Source organism: Diabrotica virgifera, chromosome 8, assembly GCF_917563875.1.
Source record: "Diabrotica virgifera virgifera chromosome 8, PGI_DIABVI_V3a".
NCBI classification, from domain to species: Eukaryota; Metazoa; Arthropoda; class Insecta; order Coleoptera; family Chrysomelidae; genus Diabrotica; species Diabrotica virgifera.
The window spans coordinates 169,437,103-169,457,824 of record NC_065450.1 but is presented as its reverse complement, the minus strand read 5'-3'; the positions used below and the strand labels follow the sequence as shown (position 1 = coordinate 169,457,824).

The following is a 20,722-nucleotide window of genomic DNA, read 5'->3' as shown; positions in this document are numbered from 1 at the left end:
ATCAGAGGCGTAGGACGGGGGAACGTGAACGGTTGACCCTTCCCAAATTCTACGCCACTGCCGGAATTACTATTTTAGTGCAATTTTTTGATTATCCAATACTTTCTATGTAAAAAACGTACTCTTCATTCGTAACGATTAAGCCATTAGTTTTTTCGAGATATTTGAAGCTAAAAACGAAGGAGCATAATACATTAATCAAAATAAGTGTGCCTTTTCATTTTTAACTTCAAATATCTCGAAAACTAATGACTTTATCGTTACCAATGAAGAGTATATTATTTGCATAGAAAGTATTGGAGAATCTAAAAATTATGCTAAAATAGCAATTTCATCAGTGGCGTAGAATTTGGGAAGGGTCAACCATTCACTTTCCCCTGTCGTACGCCTCTGGTACTAGCATGAAACGATTACTTATCTTAATTTAGTAGAGTGTACAGTACCTACACTTTCTGCCAAGTATCACACGGATATGTCAAATTATTTTAAAGTATTCTTTTTTTTTAATAATTTATTTTTTATTTAAAACTTCAAGAACTATGTGTGCCCGGTACTATAAAACTATTTGACATATCCTTATGGTACTTGGCAGAAAGTTTAGGTACTGTACACTAGGGTGCATCGAAAAAAGCGAAAAAAAAATTTTTTTTTGCGATGAAAAAGTGATACCTCACAAAAGTTGCCCAATCAACTGTTAAGTATTTTGGTAAAATTTTTTCGAAACTGGAAAATATCTTCTGCCCCCCCCCCCCCAAGACAATTAAAAATTTTGAAAAAATGTTAACAGACGAAAAAAATTTTTATTTCGAAACGAAAATGTAATAGCCCAGAAAAGTTGCCTAAAGGTAGAATTCCGCACCAAGCGACCGAGACAGGAGACCGCGACAGGCGACAGATAGGCAAGGTCTCCCCACGACTGCTCTCAATGCAATTATATCAGGGTAGTTCTGCAGCCCGCGACCGAGACCAGCGACCAACTATCGTCTATCGCGACCTATGTGTCGCCTGTCGCGGTCTCCTGTCTCGGCCGCTTGGTGCGGAAGTCTACCTTAACACATTATTTACTATTTTAGTAAAATTGCGTTGAAATAAAAAATATTTTCTGCTCGCCCCCCCCCCCACTGCAACTAAGAATTAGAAAAAATACATTAATATGCGAATTTCTTTTGTAAGGTAAATGTAATATATACCTTATAGAACTTGAATAAATAAATTCGGTTTAAATTGGAACATATTTTCTGGTTTCACAAGGCAATTAAAAATTTTACTAAGAAAAATATACTAAAACATTCTTTTTATAACAAAATAGCCTAACTTATCCGTCACCCTGGCGTCACCCAAGTTTTTTAATACTAAAATAAATATAGAGCAAAGTACAAAATTAGGTATAAAAATATTATAAAAAAAATATGGTAAAAGCATTATATTCGAAGATGTCTTCCGATTTAGCATTAACGTGAGGCATAGTTTTTCTGGAATCAGTTCGAGATTTTATAAATCCATCCCTAGAATACGCTCCACAAACTGCTAGAGAAGCTTGTGTCACAAGCTTGACACATCGTTCTACACATTGTTTGTGGCAGTGATATTTCTCAATCTCAATGTTAAAAGGGTCCAAGTTAGGATTCTTAATAAAATCTCGCAGATTGTCACTCGACAATCTAGAGAATATAGGTTTCTGTAAGGTGATATTCTTGTTAGTTAATTAACTCGAAAGTAGTCGTTTGAATCAACATTGTTATATACTAAGAGCCGCTATAGGTGAAATTTCTTAATCATTTTAAGCACGATGGGGCCCTATAACTTAAGTAGTAGAACCTAAAAGAAAAGGTTTGAACACTGTGCCGTTACTTTTCAGTGGCACATGCGTCGACAGTGGCGCATCAAACTCTCCACTTATGGATGGGATAAATAAATTAAAAGTTACCATCCCTTACTAACAATTCAATTTTTTTTATATTTTTAAGTTCTATGTGATTAACACATAAGATTCAGCGTAATTTTAACCCACCACCCCCTTCTCCCTGCCCCCACCTTCAAAAACTTTATTTTTCGATTTTATTTTTTTTTTGGTCGGATGCAATCAATTTTAAAATTTCAAAAAATTCACACGCATAGTTAAGGTTTTTACATAACCTCATAAAATTAAAAAAAAAATTTTGGAAAAAAGTATACAGCGTGTCTACTTGAGTTGGAAACATATGGGAAACTTTTTTATTATTAATTTTACGAAAAAAAGTTATTCTTTATAAAAAGTTCTGCATGCCCCAAAACCTAAGATTCAATTATCAGATATCAAATTTTCTCAATATTATACGAGGTATGTCAAAAAATATGAATTTCAGATCTAATTTTTTCGCCGGTCACCTTCAAAAATCCAAAAAACTGTTTTTTAAGGGGGTTTTGGAGGGTTTGAACGCGTTTCTCCCATTTTTAAATATTCTAAAGGACTCGGTTACTTTAAGTTACATATAACCTATAAAATCGAAATTGATTTGATATATTATGAAGTCTATAAAATAGGGAAAATCCCCAAAAAACGGTTTTTGGTATTCTTGAAGGTGGCGAGCCTTACGGAAAAATCTGAAAAAAATTAGAAATATAGTGTTTGATAAAACACACAAGATTAAGAAAAAATTAGGCCTGCAGCTATTCCTCAAAAAAAGTTAAACGCTTTTTTGAAAAAAAAAAAAAAAAAAAATTAAATTTTTTGAGGTTATGTACACTCTACCTACGGGTCTATAAAAAGTAGACATGTTTTATAAAAGCTTCAGCTATGCGTGTGAATTTTTTGAAATTTTAAAATTGATTGCATCCCAGCAAAAAAAAATAAAAACGAAAAATTAAATTTTTGATGGTGGGGGAAGGGGGTGGTGGGTTAGAATTACGCTGAATCTTATGTGTTAATCACATAGAACTTAAAAAATAAAAAAATTGAATTCTGTTAGTAAGGGAGGGTAACTTTTAATTTATTTATCCCGCCCATAAGTGGAAAGTTTGATGTGCCACTGTCGACGCATGTGCCACTGAAAAGTGACGGCACAGTGTTCAAACCTTTTCTTTTAGGTTCTACTATTTAAGTTACAGGGTCCCATCGTGCCTAAAATGATTAAGAAATTTCACCTATAACGGCTCTTATTAGGAGAAAGTTTGAAGACCCTCACGTTTTTTGATTTGGTCACTGGCAAACTTCTTTTGATGTCCAAGGGATAGATCATTTGAATGTCGCAGTCATACAAACCTCTGAAGCGGTTTCTTAAGATGTTCTTCTAACAGCCGTATTACATCACCCTTAACGCCAGTATTTACGACTGTTTCGTCACATGCAATAGCTGGATTTGATACTTTCTGATATACCAGACAGCGGATATTCATATCCGAAATATTTGCACCCTGGCTCATGCACAAGTGTTATGTGTTCTTCCACGATCGATTCACCATAAAACTTGGTACTGTTTTTTACTTAAGCTAAAGTTTTGTTTTTGCGTCGGTAACTTTCTTCTTTTACCATTGTTCTCTCTGATTATATTTGTTTTTGTTTTTCCTATCAATCGAGCTTATCATCATTTTCTGGGACCTCTTTGATTTAATAGAAATTCGCGCTCAGCCAGAGGCACTTTTTGAGATTTGCTACAAAGACAATTAAACAGAGTGTCACATTTGCGTGCTGCAAGATCGAAACGTGTAGTTTTACTTTTGTTCTTAAAGCATTGAATTTTATTTTTGTAAAATTCATTCATTCATAAGTTTCATATACAGTCGAACCCACTTATTGGAATAGCCTTCGCGCCAAGCAAAAGTATTCCTATAAGCGGGATATTCTAATAAACGATCATTAGTGGCTAGCAGAAACTTTTCGGTACCTCAAATTTCTATTCCTTAAAGCGCGATATTCTTTTAACAGATATTCTAATAAGCGGGTTCGACTGTATTTGTCATGGTAGGCTTTTAAAAGCTGAATAATTCTTGTATGTTAAATTATTGGAATTAAAGCCTTTTTCCATATTTCCTCCAATTTAATTGCAATCTGTTCGGTAATACCAGAAAATTCTGGCTTTCTTGCTGAGTTTTTTATCCTCTTGCAACCACAAAACATTTTCAGGTATATTTGGTGGTTGCCCAAAAAATGGGGCGATCCACAGCACATCTTGCTTTTATTCCCACATTGTCCTGGTTTATCTATTTTAAAAATCTTTAATTTACAAACAACAATAATAACAACGTAAGGCATCCCACCAAACATAAGTGAAAATTACACGCACGGACTCACGAAGCGGGACATTTCAATGAGGTTGGAGACACTGAAAAAAACGAATAAAACTTTAAATATCGTTTAAATTTGTAATTGACAAAATTTTAAGTTTTCTTTAATTGATCTTACATCGAGTTAGCACATATTTTATTCCAAATAATATAAATTGAAATTTCCATAAAAATCAGATATTTAATAAAATTCAAGGTCTTTGGGGGAGCAGAAAATTAGCTTAGAAAAAAAATTAAAAATACTAATATGCTGAAAAACAACACTAATAGCAACTTTTTCACGCTATTAGATATAACATTTCCAACTTTTATTTTTTCGATGCACCCTACTGTATACCCTACTAAATTATGTTAAATAATCGTTTGTGGTTAATACCAGAGGCGTACGACAGGGGAAAGTGAATGGTTGACCCTTCCCAAATTCTACGCCACTGATGAAACTGCTATTTTAGCATAAGTTTTAGATTCTAAAATACTTTCATTTGTAACGATAAACTCATTAGTTTTCGAGATATTTGAAGTTAAAAATGAAAAGGCATACTTATTTTGATTAATGTATTATGTTCCTTCGTTTTTAGCTTCAAATATCTCGAAAACTAATGGCTTAATCGTTATGAATGAAGAGTGTTTTTTACATAGAAAGTATTGGAAAATCAAAAAATTGCACTAAAATAGAAATTCCGCCAGTGGCGTAGAATTTGGAAAGGGTCAACCATTCACGTTCCTCCGTCGTACGCCTCTGGTAGTAGCCAGAAACGTTTGTTTAACATAATTTAGTATACAGCACCAGCACCACAAATTTCGTTTTGTTAGCTCATGCTTGTCAGGAAATATTCAAAAATAAATAAAATAAAAGTTTAACTTTGACACCCTGTATTTCGGTTATTATCAACTTTTGTACTAAGGTAAGTTAGCTTAAATCGACCTATTTTAACCTCAGCAATCTGAGGTCAAGCTATGGCCCATTCTTTACCAAACACTCTGTATATAAATATGTACAATTATTTGTTTTTATTAAAAGTTTCTTGTTTTTCAACCAGGTCAGCAGTTTCTTCAAAGATATCAAATGGTAATTTATCCGGCTTAGAAAATGATGAAGTGCCAGGTAAGTTTTTTTGCCTTGTGTTAAAATCACTATTATAAAATGTATAAAACGAGAAATAAAAACTTACATGAGGTCAATCCATAAAATTGTTAACTCCTTCTTCTTTTGGCATCATAACCCTGGATGGGTCTTTACCTGTCTGGCTATGTCCTTCCATTCAGTTCTCTCTTGTGCCCTTCTCCTCTATTGTCTTATATTCTTGGTTTTCAGGTCGTCTTCCACGTCATCCAACCATCTCGTCCTGGACCTTCCTTTTTTCGCCTTCCTACCGGCTTCCACTTTAATATCCTTCTTTGTCGTTTTCGTATCTTCTTGTCGCTGAACATGTCCCAGCCATGCAGTCTTTGACTTTTCACGAATCTTACAAATCATACCCTTCATTGAGTTCATTAACCTCGTCGTTTCTCCTGATTCTCCATGTGCCGTCTTCCTCTTGCAACGGGCCATATACTTTTCTCAGTATCTTTCTCTCGAATGTCCTGGGCCCTGATTCTAAATCAAATTTCGACACTAAACAAGTCGCTTTCAATATGGCGACGTCGAAATGCGACTGTGCGAGCCTTGTGGATTTTAGTTGAACTAACGAAATGACGTCACGAAATAGCGACTATCGAAATTAATAGCGACTCCCAAAAAAGTGGTTGATATTATAATTTCGATGTCGAAATTATTTGACACGGAGATGAATGAATGGCCAAAAGCGAGGTTAGGTTTAGTTTAGATGTGTTTTGTTTATTTCTTGCAAGGAAAACTAAAGCAAAAGGTATTAATATGGCTGGGTTTAATTGAAATTTGCTTGTTTTGAGGAATTAGATAGAATAGTATTAAATTAGAAATAATTGAGAATGTCCACAACATGAATCATCAACTCAATGAAAGATGTAAGGTAATAATCTGGGAAAATTAGTAAAAAACAAGGAAAATTAATTACCAGCTATTTTATTGCTGGACATGCTGAAATCAAATCTTAAGATTTCCTATATTAATAATATAGCTGTGCAAAGTCCACAGAAAGTGTGCTATTTTGTTTATAAACAAATTAGCGCTCCGAAATCTTTTTTTTAATTATTGCTCTATAACTCCGAAAATTTTAACTTTAAACCAAAACACTCGCATAAAAATTGACAGTAATTTAATTCTGCACATTGATAATTTATTCCAATTTCCTTCGACGGAAATTTTCCTCGGAAAATTCGGGTTTTCCAAACAAAATCTTTAATTTTCAACTAAAATTTGAGAGAAGTAACTATTTATCAATAATTAAATAATTTGGTGACAGTGACATAAATCTTTTTTGTTATGAGTGTCTTGAAGATATGAAAATTTTTATGTACAAAGAGGACCGGAATTAAAAGGTATCTAATGGTTCAAAGATTAAAATCCTGTTGTTTATAACTCTGTCGCAAATGCCGGTCAAATTTGACCGGTTATACCTGGAATCACTCCTCGCAATTCAATTTTTTTTTTTTCGAAAAGGGCACAGAAGCCGTGCCCTTTTCAACAGCGTTAACTTAATTTAATTTAATCTAATATTTTCTGAGGGGTTCTATTTGTTTATAAGCCAAAAAAATGTTTCTTTATAACATTCCTGAGACCGCTCAAATGATCCAATTTCAATCCTGTAAGGTACATTGAATAGGTATAGTGCTTTTTATACGAAAATCATAGTTATTCTGGTGTATCATAATCTTTCTGGTTATTATTTCGACCGAAATTTTTTAATTAACATTTTAATTATTGCGAAACTATTGGTTAGATTGTCGCCAGTCTCCTGATATACAGAGAGGGGCTAAATTATGGAATAAATTCATTTTCTCTAAAATGGACGATTTTAAAACAGGTCGATTTTTATTTTTAAATTAAATTTTTTTGGCATATATTTCAAACTAGTGATGTCATCCATCCGAGCGTGATGACGTAATCGATTATTTTTTAAATAGGAATAGGGGTTCGTGTTGTAGCTCATTTACAAAGGCGTTCAATTCTCTATTCAGTATAGGGCTTTTCATTCACAGTCATTTATTTCGAGCTTCTGTCATATTTCGTATAATCCGTAAATATTAATATTATATACACATCATTCAACATATGACAGGAGCTCGAAACAAATGACAATCGATGAAAAGCCCTATTATAAACATTAATATCATTATTTATACAGGGAGGCCAAAAAAATTTTTGAATTAAATTAATTGACGCAAGAAGAACAATGCATGTAATTTATTTAACTCAAAATACATTCTACTGCTGTCAGAAAATAGAAAAAAATGTTTATTTTGCAAATAAACATTGCTTTTAGCTTAAATTAAATGTTCAAACTGCCAATAAGTAGGAGGGAGGCTGTTTGTGATTTAATTTAAGCGAAAAGAAATGTTTATTTGTGAAATAAACCTTTTTTTCTATTTTCTGACAGCAGTACAATGTACTTTGAGTTAAATAAATTACATACATTCTTCTTTTTGCGCCAATTAATTTAATTCAAAAATTATTTTTTGGCAACCCTGTATAAATACCTAATGATATTAATGTTTATATTACTGAATAGAGAATTGAACGCCCTTTCAAATGACCTACCACACGACCCCTATTCCCATTAACAAAATTATCGATTACGTCATCACGCTCAGATGGATGACGTCACTAGTATGAAATATATGCCAAAAAATTGTAATTTAAAAATAAAAATCGACCTCTATCGAGATTTTTCTCCAAAATCGTCCGTTTTAAAGAAATGAATTTATTCCATAATTTAGCCCCTCTGTATAATCTACTATAATAAATCTTTCATGTCATCAATTATTTAATTATTGATAAATAAATAATTACTTCCCTAAAATTTTAATTGAAAATTGCAGATTTTTTGGGAAACCTCGGATTTTCTGAGTAAAATTTTTGTTGAAGGAAATCGGAAAAAAAATAACTTTGTGCAGAACTAAATTACGGTGAATTTTTATTTGAGTGTTTTTGGCTCAAAGGAAAAATCTTAGGAGTTACAGAGCATGCACTAATTGAAAAAAAAAGAAGATTTAGGAGTGCTAATTTGTTTATAAATAAAATAACACACTTTCTGCGGACTTGTCATACCCCATATTACTAATATATGCAATCTTAAGATTCGATTTTAGCAATAAAATAGCTGGTAAATAATTTTTCCCAAAAATGGCATTTTTTCGATAATTTTCCCAGACTATCAACAAATTCCAATAAACCGGAGCGCCAAAACAAATTCTGAGCAGTGTCAACATGATAAGGTTAATATCCCCAGTTGTAACTAATATCGAAATGAATAAGAATCGCTATACTCTGCGGCTGTCATGGCGGTGTCGAAATGAAATTGCGACTGTCGAAATAAATTAGAATCAGGCCCCTGACTTGTGCTTCATCTTTTTTCGTCATTACCCAGGTTTCACAACCATGGGTTACTACGGGACTAATCAAGGTTCTATACAGAACTGTACAGAAATCTGACAGTTGCTAGAATTTTAAATATTTAAGTATGTAAGCCAATAAAAAGAAAAAGGTATTTATATAAGTAGCAGTCAGTTTTATCTCCGCACAATGCGCGAACACAATTTATATTGTGACTAATAGATACTTTTTAACCCGCCGTTACACGCGTCTTCTATTGTGACGTGGTTGCACGCGTATGAGCGTCGCCCTCACCTACATAAGTTCGACTTATTTCGAGGAAGAATGAATGTCAACATGTATAAATATAAAATGGGTTGTACTCACATATTATAGAAAGTCTCGTAAACCAATTTTTTTTTTATTAATTTAACAAAACAAAAGTAAAAATAATATACATAGATCAAAAGCAAGTTTTCTTAATTTTCAATTTCAGCAAGCCACTAAAGAAATTAACGTTCTTTACGCGAATTCATTTTACTAAAAATACAAATTAAAATTAACAACTGTTCTGAAGCTATTTCTTTGTGGTATTTATGTAATTAACTATTAATATTTTGTATTTTGATAACGATGTCCGAGTTGGAATTCGAAACGTCAATAAAATCAATTTTTCAAGTTAAATTGTGGCTTATTTCCCAATTAGAATAGGTAAATTTAAAAATGGGTTCTTAACCAGTGGCGCACCTAGAATTTTCCTCTGGAGGGAGGGGGGTTAGCTTGGGCACCGAAAGTTTTTTGTATTATTTGTGAAAGACAAGTTACATTTTCCTACTTTCTTTTATATATATTTCTATATTCTCTGGGTGGGATTTTAACCCCCAAACTCCCTGCTCGGTGTGCCACTGTTCCTAACCTAATCCCAACAATAATATTTTAATTAAACCTACCTAAATATTAAATAAAAACCTAAAAGTTTCTTTGAGATAACAGAAACGTGATTTCACCGTGACTGCACGCGCAGTGAGGAATTCCCTCACTTGAAGAGGGATGTCTCTTCTTTCAACTATCACACAGCACACTGACCGCCTGAAATGTTCTATAACTTTTTCATACCCTCTCATGAACCATGCTAAAGGCATTCCTGGGTGCTTAAGGTTATCGTATTAGTTTACACAATTTCATTGGTTATAAACAAATATGGTGAGGGATTCCCTCATAGCGCGTGTAATGGCGGGTTAAGTATATTTACATAATTTGACTTACGTGTGTATAGAAATAATTTCATATGTGTTTGATGTATTACTCTGCAATAACGGACTTATATTTTCAGTTGGTAAAGAATCTGTTACGTCAGTAGAATCCCTCGCTATCCCGAAAAATAAGGCTTGGAGTGATGCGGTAGAGGAAGAAGAAGAAACTCTCAAAGCGGTCAAAAATGCCTCTGACTCATTAGAAACACCCCAAGAAGTAGATATGGACGATTGGTTGCCTGCTTTTCGGATCAAACAAAAAGAATTCTATGCTTGGGTAACATGTGCGGACCCAGGTGGAATTCTTTATTTAAGGTAAGGTGTTTTCACAATATGCACTCATATCTATATGTCAAGGGATATTACATAAAGTAATTAAAATTCACAATAGTTATTTCAACACTACAAAACGTTTTTAGAAAACCCAGAATTGATTGCAATAAATAATTCATCCTCTGTATTGCTTTATATTTACATCTTAAAAGGCATCAGAGGATAACATTTCGAATTTTAGTTCCTGACTCATTTGACTTACGATTCATAGATGGTGCTAGTAGCATCTTTGCTATTTACTTTATTAATTATTTTAATAATTACACCGAAGAGATGAAAATGTTTAATTTCCAGTTCAGTGCCTCTACACAGGGGCTCCGAGGAGGCTATGGTAAAATCTAAATACGTATAAGCACATAGTAGATGCATTATCCTTACTTTCATTTTATTTGTATCCATCTTTGTGAGTATAAAATGAACTAGTTAGCTAAAGAATGTTATCACAATGAACGACAGGTCGTGCATGCAATTATAGATCCCCTTGTCGACTAATTCATCACTGTACTGCTTTATATTTACACCTTAAAGGACATCACCTGATAACAATTCGAATTTTAGTTCCTGACTCATTTGACTTAATATTCATAGATGGTGCTCGTAGCATCTTTGGTAATTATTTTAATAATTACATCGAAGAGATGAAAATATTTGATTCCAGTTCAGTGCCTCTATACGCCCTGAGCTTCGCTGGTATCGCCACCTACCTAGCGGATTACTAGTACAACTTTCGTTGGAAATTTCGCTGGAAAGAGAAAAGTGTTGCCTATCCTCTGTGAGTTTCGCTGGTATGGCTGGTATCGCCATCTAGCGGATGACTTACTGTTTCGGCCGGAAATTTAAAGAGAAAAGGAGAAAATAATTGTTTCAAACTTATTATTTAATTTTTTTCGTGTAATATTTACAACGTAAAGAAGTAATTGGATTGTAATCGATAATTAATATCAGTAAGTACTCTGTTACGCTGATGACACCGTGTTAGTAGCAGAGTGCGAAGACGACCTACAAAGATTATTGCACGAGTTCAACATTAACGCAAAAGAAATGAATATGAAAATATCAGTCCAAAAAACAAAAAGCTTAGTAATTGCCAAAGAACCAATAAGATGCAAATTGGAGTTAGACAATCAAATTATACAACAAGTAATGACTTTCAAATATCTGGGAATTAATCTATCAGCCGACAACAATATCGAAGAAGAGGTAAAAGACCAAATAATTAAAGCCAGTAGAACGGCCGGATGCCTAAACGACACAATTTGGAAAAACAAACACCTAAGATTGGAAACAAAGGCCCGAATATATGGCAGTTATTAGGCCAGTTATGACTTACACGGCCGAAACAAGACCAGATACAAGCAAAACACGAAGACATCTGGAAACCAACGAAATGAAGATCTTAAGAAGGATTGCTGGAAAAGGACTACAGGATAGGGTAAGAAGTGAGGAAATCAGACGCATATGTGGAGTAGACAATATAAATACCTGGGTAAAGAACAGAAAAGAAGAGTGGAATGAGCACATAAGCAGGATGTCTGAATCAAGGATAGTAAGAATAGCCAGGGACAAGTCACCGTTAGGCAGGAGAAGTATAGGACGCCCAAGGAAAAGATGGAATGACAACTTAGGGGCAGAATGAAAGGCACCGTTGAAGAAAAACAGGCAGTACTGCCTATATAAAAGAAGAAGAAGAAGAAGTACAGAATTTATTATTCATTATGATTATATTTTTAAGATTTTGCTTATCGTTTTGAAGTTTATGTTGACAGATATTAGAAAAAATTTATATTAGAAATATAAGATAATAAAAGGTACAAATAAAAGTAAACAAACTATTTTTATTTTAACCGAACCGTATTATTAGATTACTATAATAATACAAACAAAGAAATTAAGATATGTGTTTCTTCTACAAAATATTCTTACAGACTAAATATCGAACGCAAAACCAAAATACAGTTCCCACATTCACATGTGTTGTAACATGATACTTTTATTCAATTTTACGTATGAGTGTATCGGCCTAATGGTTCTACGAATTGTCACGCCCACGAAGACTGCGTGTGTCCATTCTAACACTAACAAAAATAATATCTTATAGTTGAATATATTCCAACAATTTATCCTGCAAAAAAGTATAATAATTTAATATAATTATAGTATAATATGTACTTCATAAATATTAAATTATGCATTTATTGCAATTAAATAATTAATTAAGAGCGCAAACGTAAAACTTCGGGCAAACTCTTTTTAAATGCATTACTTTTTTTCGAATCCTGAGAGAACCAATAAGTATATTTGAAAAATTAAAACGCAGAAAGAAAGACTACATTATTATCGAGGGTCAAAAGTCCCTGAAAATTTCTGTTTAATTTAAACAGTTACAGTGGTGAAAAAAAGATAAAATTTAGTGTGATTTTTAATTTTAAATCTCTCGTTCAAAAGAAACTTTTTGTTTATTCTAAGGAACTTTCGGTCTTTTAAATGAGACATTTGGTAAAAATTATATGCAACTCTTAATGCAGTACGTCAAATTTCCAATATAAGTTCACTGACTTGTCACTACTGGCGCTCGCGAATTTTTAATTATCCCCTCTACCTACGAGCTCAGAGCGGATACAAGTGCTCCGAGGAGCCCTATGAAATACGGTAAAGCCCTACGAAATCTGAGTCACCTTTACTTTCAATTTAGATTTGAGTTGATAACAATTTCAATAACTTTGTAGCATTATGTACAGTTTCCGTAATATGCATTACATGATTATTATATTATAATCTTATTATTAAATAATTATTTGTTTCTCCTTTTGCGTATTATCTTTGGGTTATAACATTTGAAATTAACATCAACTAATAAATAAAACAATTTTTATTGCGTACAGGGTGTTTGGTAAAGAATGGGCCATAGCTTAACCGTACACAGGGTAGGGTGTCAAAGTTAAACCTTTATTTTATTTATTTTTTAATATTTCCTAACAGGCATACTATAATAACATGAAATTTGATAAGCGGGGGTTTTTTGGGACAAGAGATCTAAATTCGCCACCAAAAATGATGTATTACCCAGAGAGCGCCACATACGCCTTTCAGCGCTCATTTAGTAGGTTCATTTTTTTTATTACCCACTCTACATACTATTTGAATCAAAACTTTTATTCTCTTAATATTTTTTCTTAAAAAAGGTATACTACATTCATCTGGCTAAACTCAACCGTTTTCCAAATAAACGCATTCTAAATCTGCGAGGCAACATATTTTTTGCATAATATCATTGTAGTTACACCCGAAAAATAACTTAAAATCATAAAAATTTCCAAAAATGTATCGCAAATTTCTTCAAGTGGAATTTGCGATGCAATGACATAAATCTGAGAATGGCACAATTATTATGGTTTCAAGTTTATTTTTCGGGTGTAACTACAATGATATGCAAAACATTATGTTGTATCGCAGGTTTATCTCGAAAACAGTTGAGTTTAGCGAGATGAATGTAGTATACCTTTTTTAAGTAAAAATTATAAGAGAATAAAAGTTTTGATTCAAAAAGTATGTAGTGGGGGATAAAAACAACTTATTAAACAGCGCTGAAAGACGTATGTGGCGCCCTCTGGGCAATACAACATTTTTGATGGCTTATTTAGATTTCTCATCCCAAAAAACGACCGCTTACCAAATTTCGTGTTGTTATCCCATGTCTGTAAGGATATATTGAAGAATATATAAAATAAAAGTTTAACTTTGACACTCTGTATTTCGGTTATTATCAACTTTCGTACTAAGGTAAGTTAGCTTAAATCGACCTATTTTAAGCTCAGGAATCGAAGGTTAAGCTATGGCCCATTCTTTACCACCCAGTATATTCAAATTACAAAACAGGTATCAAGATGAAAAGTAGTGTTAAAATATAATCATATTTTAATACTCATCACAACATATTTTCAAATATGTTGTGATGAGTATTCACTCAACTTGATTTTTGCATTTGTCACGTTCCAAAAATGACCAGTTTATATATATATATATATATATATATATATATATATATATATATATATATATATATATATATTATTGTTACTAGAACCACCATGGTATTCAGTCCAGTCTGCTGCCATGTGTCTAGTGGTATCAAGCATGGAAAGCTTGCTTAATTACGCTTTTATTTAGTTCAATAGTTGGCGTCAAATTTTTAGACGTTAATTTGAGTGCCCTTTCTCCAATGCAAATGAATGAAAATTTGCAGATATATGCATTCGCGGGAACAATACACGAATAATCAATAAAAAAATTTTTATGTTTATTAATTGTTTAAATGAAAAAAAAAAAAAAGATTTTAATGGAACATGTTTCAATTCTCTTGTTTTCTACAATGTAAAAACTTGAAACTTTTACGGATTGTAGCTAATGATATGAACTATACATAATTTCACTTTTTACGTTAATTGTTTACAGTTCACCAAATATAGCTGAAAGTGTGAAAACGCGTGACGATCATGATGCTCATTCGTCAAACGACGGACCTCGCACTCGCACTGACGGTCCAGACCGTTTGTATGTGCGTTCTCACTTCATTGTTAGCGCAGGCAATGGGAATTTCACACTTTCAGCTATATTTGGTGAACTGTACGTTATGCTTCATAAATAAACAATAAAGTTTCAAATTTTTTGCCGATTCCGACTACTTTTCATGTTAGTACATCATATGTTTTATAAATGTTTTAAGAAACATGACGATATATTTTAATGTTTGAAAAGTGTAAGACTAAAAAGTAAAAAATAAAAAAAATATGAAAAAAAAATTTTTAAGAAACGCTTTTCTCTAGTTACGAGTGACTAAAATTAAAAATATTATAAAAAAATCAACTAAAAAGCAAAACATAAAAAAAATTGAAAAAAACTTAACACATTTGTTAAAGAAAAGCGTGAGGTGAAAACCGTTTATTCGATGAAGACGCGCGCCACGCTTTTCTTTGATGAATGAGTTAGATTTTTTAATTTTTTTTTTATCTTTTTGCTTTTTAGTTGATTTTTTTTATAATGTTTTTAATTTTAGTCACTCGTAACTAAAGAAAAGCGTTTCTTAAATTTTTTTTTCATATTTTTAAAAAATAGCTCTGTATTTTAATCCAGTGTTTCTTCCCAGGGAAGGTAAATTGCAATCGGCTTACAAAGAAATGGAGACTAAAATGAAGGAGTATTTTGATAAGACCCCTTCAGCTTCTACAGATAACGATTGGGATGCTGGAGACTTGTGTACGATTTACTACAACGATATGTATTATAGAGGAAAGATTGTGACAGTAAAGAGTCAAGACGATATTTCAGTTGTGATGATCGATTTTGGAAGTGATCACACAGTTACTTCAAAAGATGTAAGTAAATATTTCGAATTTAAGAGCCAATAGTATAGTCCAGGATAATAAGGTTTTTTCCATGACACTCGAGCAGCCAAGGTACTGAAGCGTTTTTTCGACAGGTAATACCTATAAGAACAAATTGTAACTATTTCCTGCGTAGGATCTGGCGGCCATTTTTATTTATAAATAATTAACTGTCAAAAAATGGCATTTTCCCCTATTTTTTCAAATCAATGGAAAATGGTGAAACTAATGGTTTTTTTAGTACAAATATCTTTGAGATTATGGAAAAAGCTTTAAAATGACGTATTACAAAGTTTGATATACTCATTTATTCTTAATATAATTGAGAAAAAAGGTCGGAATTGCAAAAAAAATTAATTTCGCAATATCTATTATAAAAATTAGTGTACAGCTTTGAAATTTTTGTCATATAAGGGTTCTTCGGTGCTTAATATGTGATAAAAATTTCAAAGCGATTCATTCAATTGTTTAAATTTTATTCAAATTGTTTATCCCAGAGAGCATTTTTTTGCAATAACATAAGTCAGAAAAAAATTAAGTTAGAACCATTCCACAGATGTCAAATGAAAGAGCATGAGCTATATTTTCAACTTGGTTTAAAAAAATAAATAAAAAATGCATTTATTAGTAATAAATAATTATGCAAAAGTATCGTAAATCTTTCCTTATAAACTTTTTATTTTGTTATATAAGAAATTATATATATTTATTACAATTTTTAATCAAGTATGATATAAATAACATTACTTGGTAGTTGTGCACTTAAAACAGGGTAAAAAAAGTTATTTTTTTGGAAAAAGTTATTCAAAAATTTTATAAGGGAAGATTTACATACTTTTGCATAATTATTTATTACTAATAAATGCATTTTTTATTCGCTTTCTCTAAACCAAGTTGAAAATATAGCTCATGCTCTTCCATTTGACACCTGTGGAATGGTCCTAACGTCATTTTTTTCTGTCTTATGTTATTGCAAAAAAAATGCTCTCTGAGATAAACAATTCGAATAAAATTTAAACAATTGAATGAATCGCTTTGAAATTTTTATCACATATTAAGCACCAAAGAACCCTCACTTGACAAAAATTTCAAACCTGTACAGTAATTTTTACAGCAGTTATTGCGAAAATAATTTTTTTTGCAATTCCGACCTTTTTTCTCAATTATATTAACAATAAATGAGTATATCAAACTTTGCAATATGTCATTTTAAAGCTTTTTCCATAATCTCAAAGATATTTGTACTAAAGAAATCATAAGTTTCATTGTTTTCAATCGATTTGAAAAAAAAGGGGAAAATGCCATTTTTTGACAGTTATTATTTATAAATAAAAATGGCCGCCAGATCCTACGCAGGAAATAGTTACAATTTGTTCCTATAGGTATTACTTGTCGAAAAAACGCTTCAGTACCCTGGCTGCTGAAGTGTCACGAACAGGGTATATTTTTGTCTTATTACCCTGGTCTAGTAGTGCGTCATCAATACAACTTCGGGAGATAGTAGCCCACCTTTTTTCGAAAGTTCTGCGAAACTTTGGCAACAGTGCGTCGGGATTATTTGACATAACTTGAATATTGTGACATTTACTCATAGGCATGATAAATGGAAGTAATAGAAAACAATTTTATTATTAGTAAATAAATATTTATACAAATAAACCAAAATAGGTGAAAAATTTATTAAAACCGTGCATTTTGGCTTTTTTTTATTTAAATTTAAAATTTAACTTTTAAACTATTGATGATACTTCTAGACTAAAAAATCCTCCTAAAACATTATATACTCGCATTAGAATTCGAAATATTTTTACGTAAAATATACTTACCTATAAGGAATACTCACAATTAACAATAACCTATTTTTTCAAATAGTCCAACAAATTACACAAAAATATAATAAATTCATTAAATAAACACTAACGAATTCTTAAAATATACACTTCTGGACTGAACAGATATCGATACAAACAACAGAACAGATAAGAGAATCGTGCTATTATACTAAGAAATCTGACGCAGGTTTGTCAAAATGACAGTGACTGTTATCTGTATGTTGCCTAATCAGTTATTAGTTATATGTTCGATTTCTTGTTATAGATAAAAAAGTTTATTTGAAGAAAGTGTATTTTTTTGTTCTTCTTAATGGCGGTGCAGGCTTGTTTTTTAATATTGTATTTAATTATAGAGTCATTTCCACATTCTAACATATTTCTCAATTTGGGCTTTGTACCGCCATTCTTTACTGTATAACTCGGTCTATATAGACATTTGAAAAAACAAAAATTGCCGGAGAGCCAAATTTTGGTGGAGAGCTAGGGTATATCATAACAAATAAAGTTTTAAAAGTCCCCATCGATCCCATGTGTGCAACAAAAGTTATTCGGGGTCAAAGGTCAAAATTTGAGATTTTTTGAATTTTTTTCGAAAACGGTAAGTTTTATCAAAAAAGAACCTTAAACCAAAGTTGTAGATCTTAAAATTCTCTACAAAAATAGTCCTTACTATTTTTTTCCTAAGAGTTGCCATTCCTGAGATATCGAGATTCTAAGAGTCACATTATACATATGATATGCACACGTTTCCACACCACCTATGAGGTAGTGTACTCGGCGCGTTTTTTTTTACCGTGGTTTCCCCTGTAGGCCTACTCCACTAACTTTTTTGACAATTTTAGGATAATTTAAGGAAACAATACCGGTCAAGTTCTAGATATTACCTTATTATTGATATTGCTATTGATTATTAGGTTAACTATTGTTTTGATTTTAGATATTTTAATCAGATTCATATTCTTGAAAGTCTACTTCAACAGTCAAGTCTTCTTTCGATTTCATCTTCTTCCTCTTGCTGGATGGTCAAACATTGTTCAAATGTGACTGAGTCATTGGTCTCTTCATTAAAATCACAGGAGTCTTCCTCTGTTGTACTAAACTGGACATTTGAGCAAGATTGACCTTGGCAGTTGGTACACGCTAGAGAACATAGCAACCCGACTTTTTTACATCCACATTTGGCACTACAACCTTTTTTGCAGTTGCAGGAGTTTTTCTGGAGCAGGTGGGAGTAAGGTTTTAATCGGTTTCAGAGTATTATCTATTAATTTCCAACCCCAGTCTTCTGGATTCAGTTCATTGCCTAGCCATGTTTGAACTTGATAATATACCCGATACAAATGTTGAAAAACAGATGCTGATGTTGGACATGATAGTTGTACTTGTTTCTTGTTTCGCGTATTTTTTACAAAAGTAAAGTATCTGTATTTATCAAGACAACTAATTTTTTTGGACCTCCATAAACCGCAAGGAGAAAGCGAATTCCTTCCATAATTATTGTTTGCGATGTAGAATCAAGTTCTATAAAAACTTTACAGCAGTCAGTCAAATCTTTTTTTTTTTCGAATAATATAAGTACTGACGTTTTGCCCCTTCTGTACATTGCTGACGTGGTGTCGCAGCCGGTTATCGCATGTAAAAATAAAATGTACTTTTGGCATTTGGGATAAGCCGATAAACTTTTCAAAGAATATATCTCTGTTCGCTGTTGAGCCCTTCCAGGTTTCAGAAAATAAATAACTTTATCTACTGGAGTCCTTGCAGTAAGCAGTACTAACAAATCAACATATTCACCAACTACAATTGTTGTGTTTGTTGCCTTAAATGTTTCAATAGCTGTCTCAATTATAAGGACATATGCGTCATTTTTAGCTTGTTTCACTTCAATATTCGCAGCTGTTAATTTGTCAGTTAACATGGAAATGAAACGAGATTTATTATTAATGTTAGAGAAAAATTATTGTTGTTGATTCGCTGGAACTGTTATATTTTCATCAAAGATAATCTCGGAACCCGATGATGTTTTTGTAGTTCGACGACGTTGTTCTGCAGCTTTAATATTCTTTGTAGAGTCACTGTAGCCGTCAAATACCACTGTCACTGTAAGCCCGTAATGTCTGCTAAATGGTAGACGCTTGTAATAAGTACTTATATTCACTTGAACTGAACCTTCCGCACTAAAAGAAACAGATAATATGAACAAGACCTACGGACAATACTGTAGCCATTGTTTACAATAGACAATCTGTTCTTTTTTAAACAATGATATAGCCAAATGTTTTTCAAGGCCACGTGGATAGAAGAAATTCAGTTTGGCACTGATTATCTTTTGAAGAAATATTTTCAGAATAGTATAATATATTATATAAAAGAGACAGAAATAGGCATTTTTATTTGTCGTAAGTGCCACATTATATATATTTGCAAAATTAAATTCCAACAGAGGGCGCTCAAAATTTCAAAGATGGACGACAACTCTAGGAAAACAATTAATTTTGTCATTTGAATTCACAGTTCTAAAACGTTAAATTAAAATCATTTACAGGAGTGTTTTGCCAAAGTAACCACTAAGTTTTGCAACTAAGACATCTTATAAGTTAAAGACGACTCAAAATTATGTTTAATCTGTATGCATTCATTAAAATTTGATGCTAACTACTGATTTGTTTTTATCTTTTTTTCATAACTGGCTCCCCGATAATCACACAGCGTTCTAAAAATTATTAATCTATCTTAGGATTTCTAATTTTGTTTTTAATTTAATTAATAGGCACAGTACAATTTATTTTACACCAACAGATAACAATTTTTAATTAAATAAAAACTGGAAACCTGGAAACTAAGTATAGGTGAATTTATTTTATAATAATTGTATTCTGGAAATTACGAAGTGGTCGGGATATTTTGCATAACAACGTACATTCAATGTACAGAATATATACTACATTTTATTTATTTATTTAATTTTGCAGTCGCTTAAACATTAAAAAATACTACGTTTAATACAAACGTTAAATTAACAAAATGTGTGATTTGGCATTGGTTAATTTAGGTCATTACGTAGAGTATAATAGGAATGAATACTGATGAACACTGCAATAGTTTTTTTAAGTCGAAATTATTGTTAATTACAACATAAACTGACCGCAAATATGTACACAAATAATGGCAAAGTCAATGTTTTCCTTGAGTTGATGCGTTTCAAAT

At 32.1% G+C, this 20,722-nt stretch overlaps 1 protein-coding gene across 3 annotated transcripts in view; it reads left to right on the top strand.

Annotated features, from left to right (window-relative positions):
• The window catches only part of LOC126889739 (uncharacterized), a 194,580-nt gene that overhangs the window by 141,983 nt on the left and 31,875 nt on the right, over positions 1 to 20,722 (top strand). For all 3 annotated transcript variants that reach the window (XM_050658290.1, XM_050658289.1, XM_050658288.1), the window contains 3 exons: positions 5,304 to 5,368; positions 10,050 to 10,284; positions 15,446 to 15,674. In XM_050658290.1, coding sequence (XP_050514247.1) covers positions 5,304 to 5,368; positions 10,050 to 10,284; positions 15,446 to 15,674 — 529 coding nt within the window. The remainder of the gene's footprint in view (positions 1 to 5,303; positions 5,369 to 10,049; positions 10,285 to 15,445; positions 15,675 to 20,722) is intronic.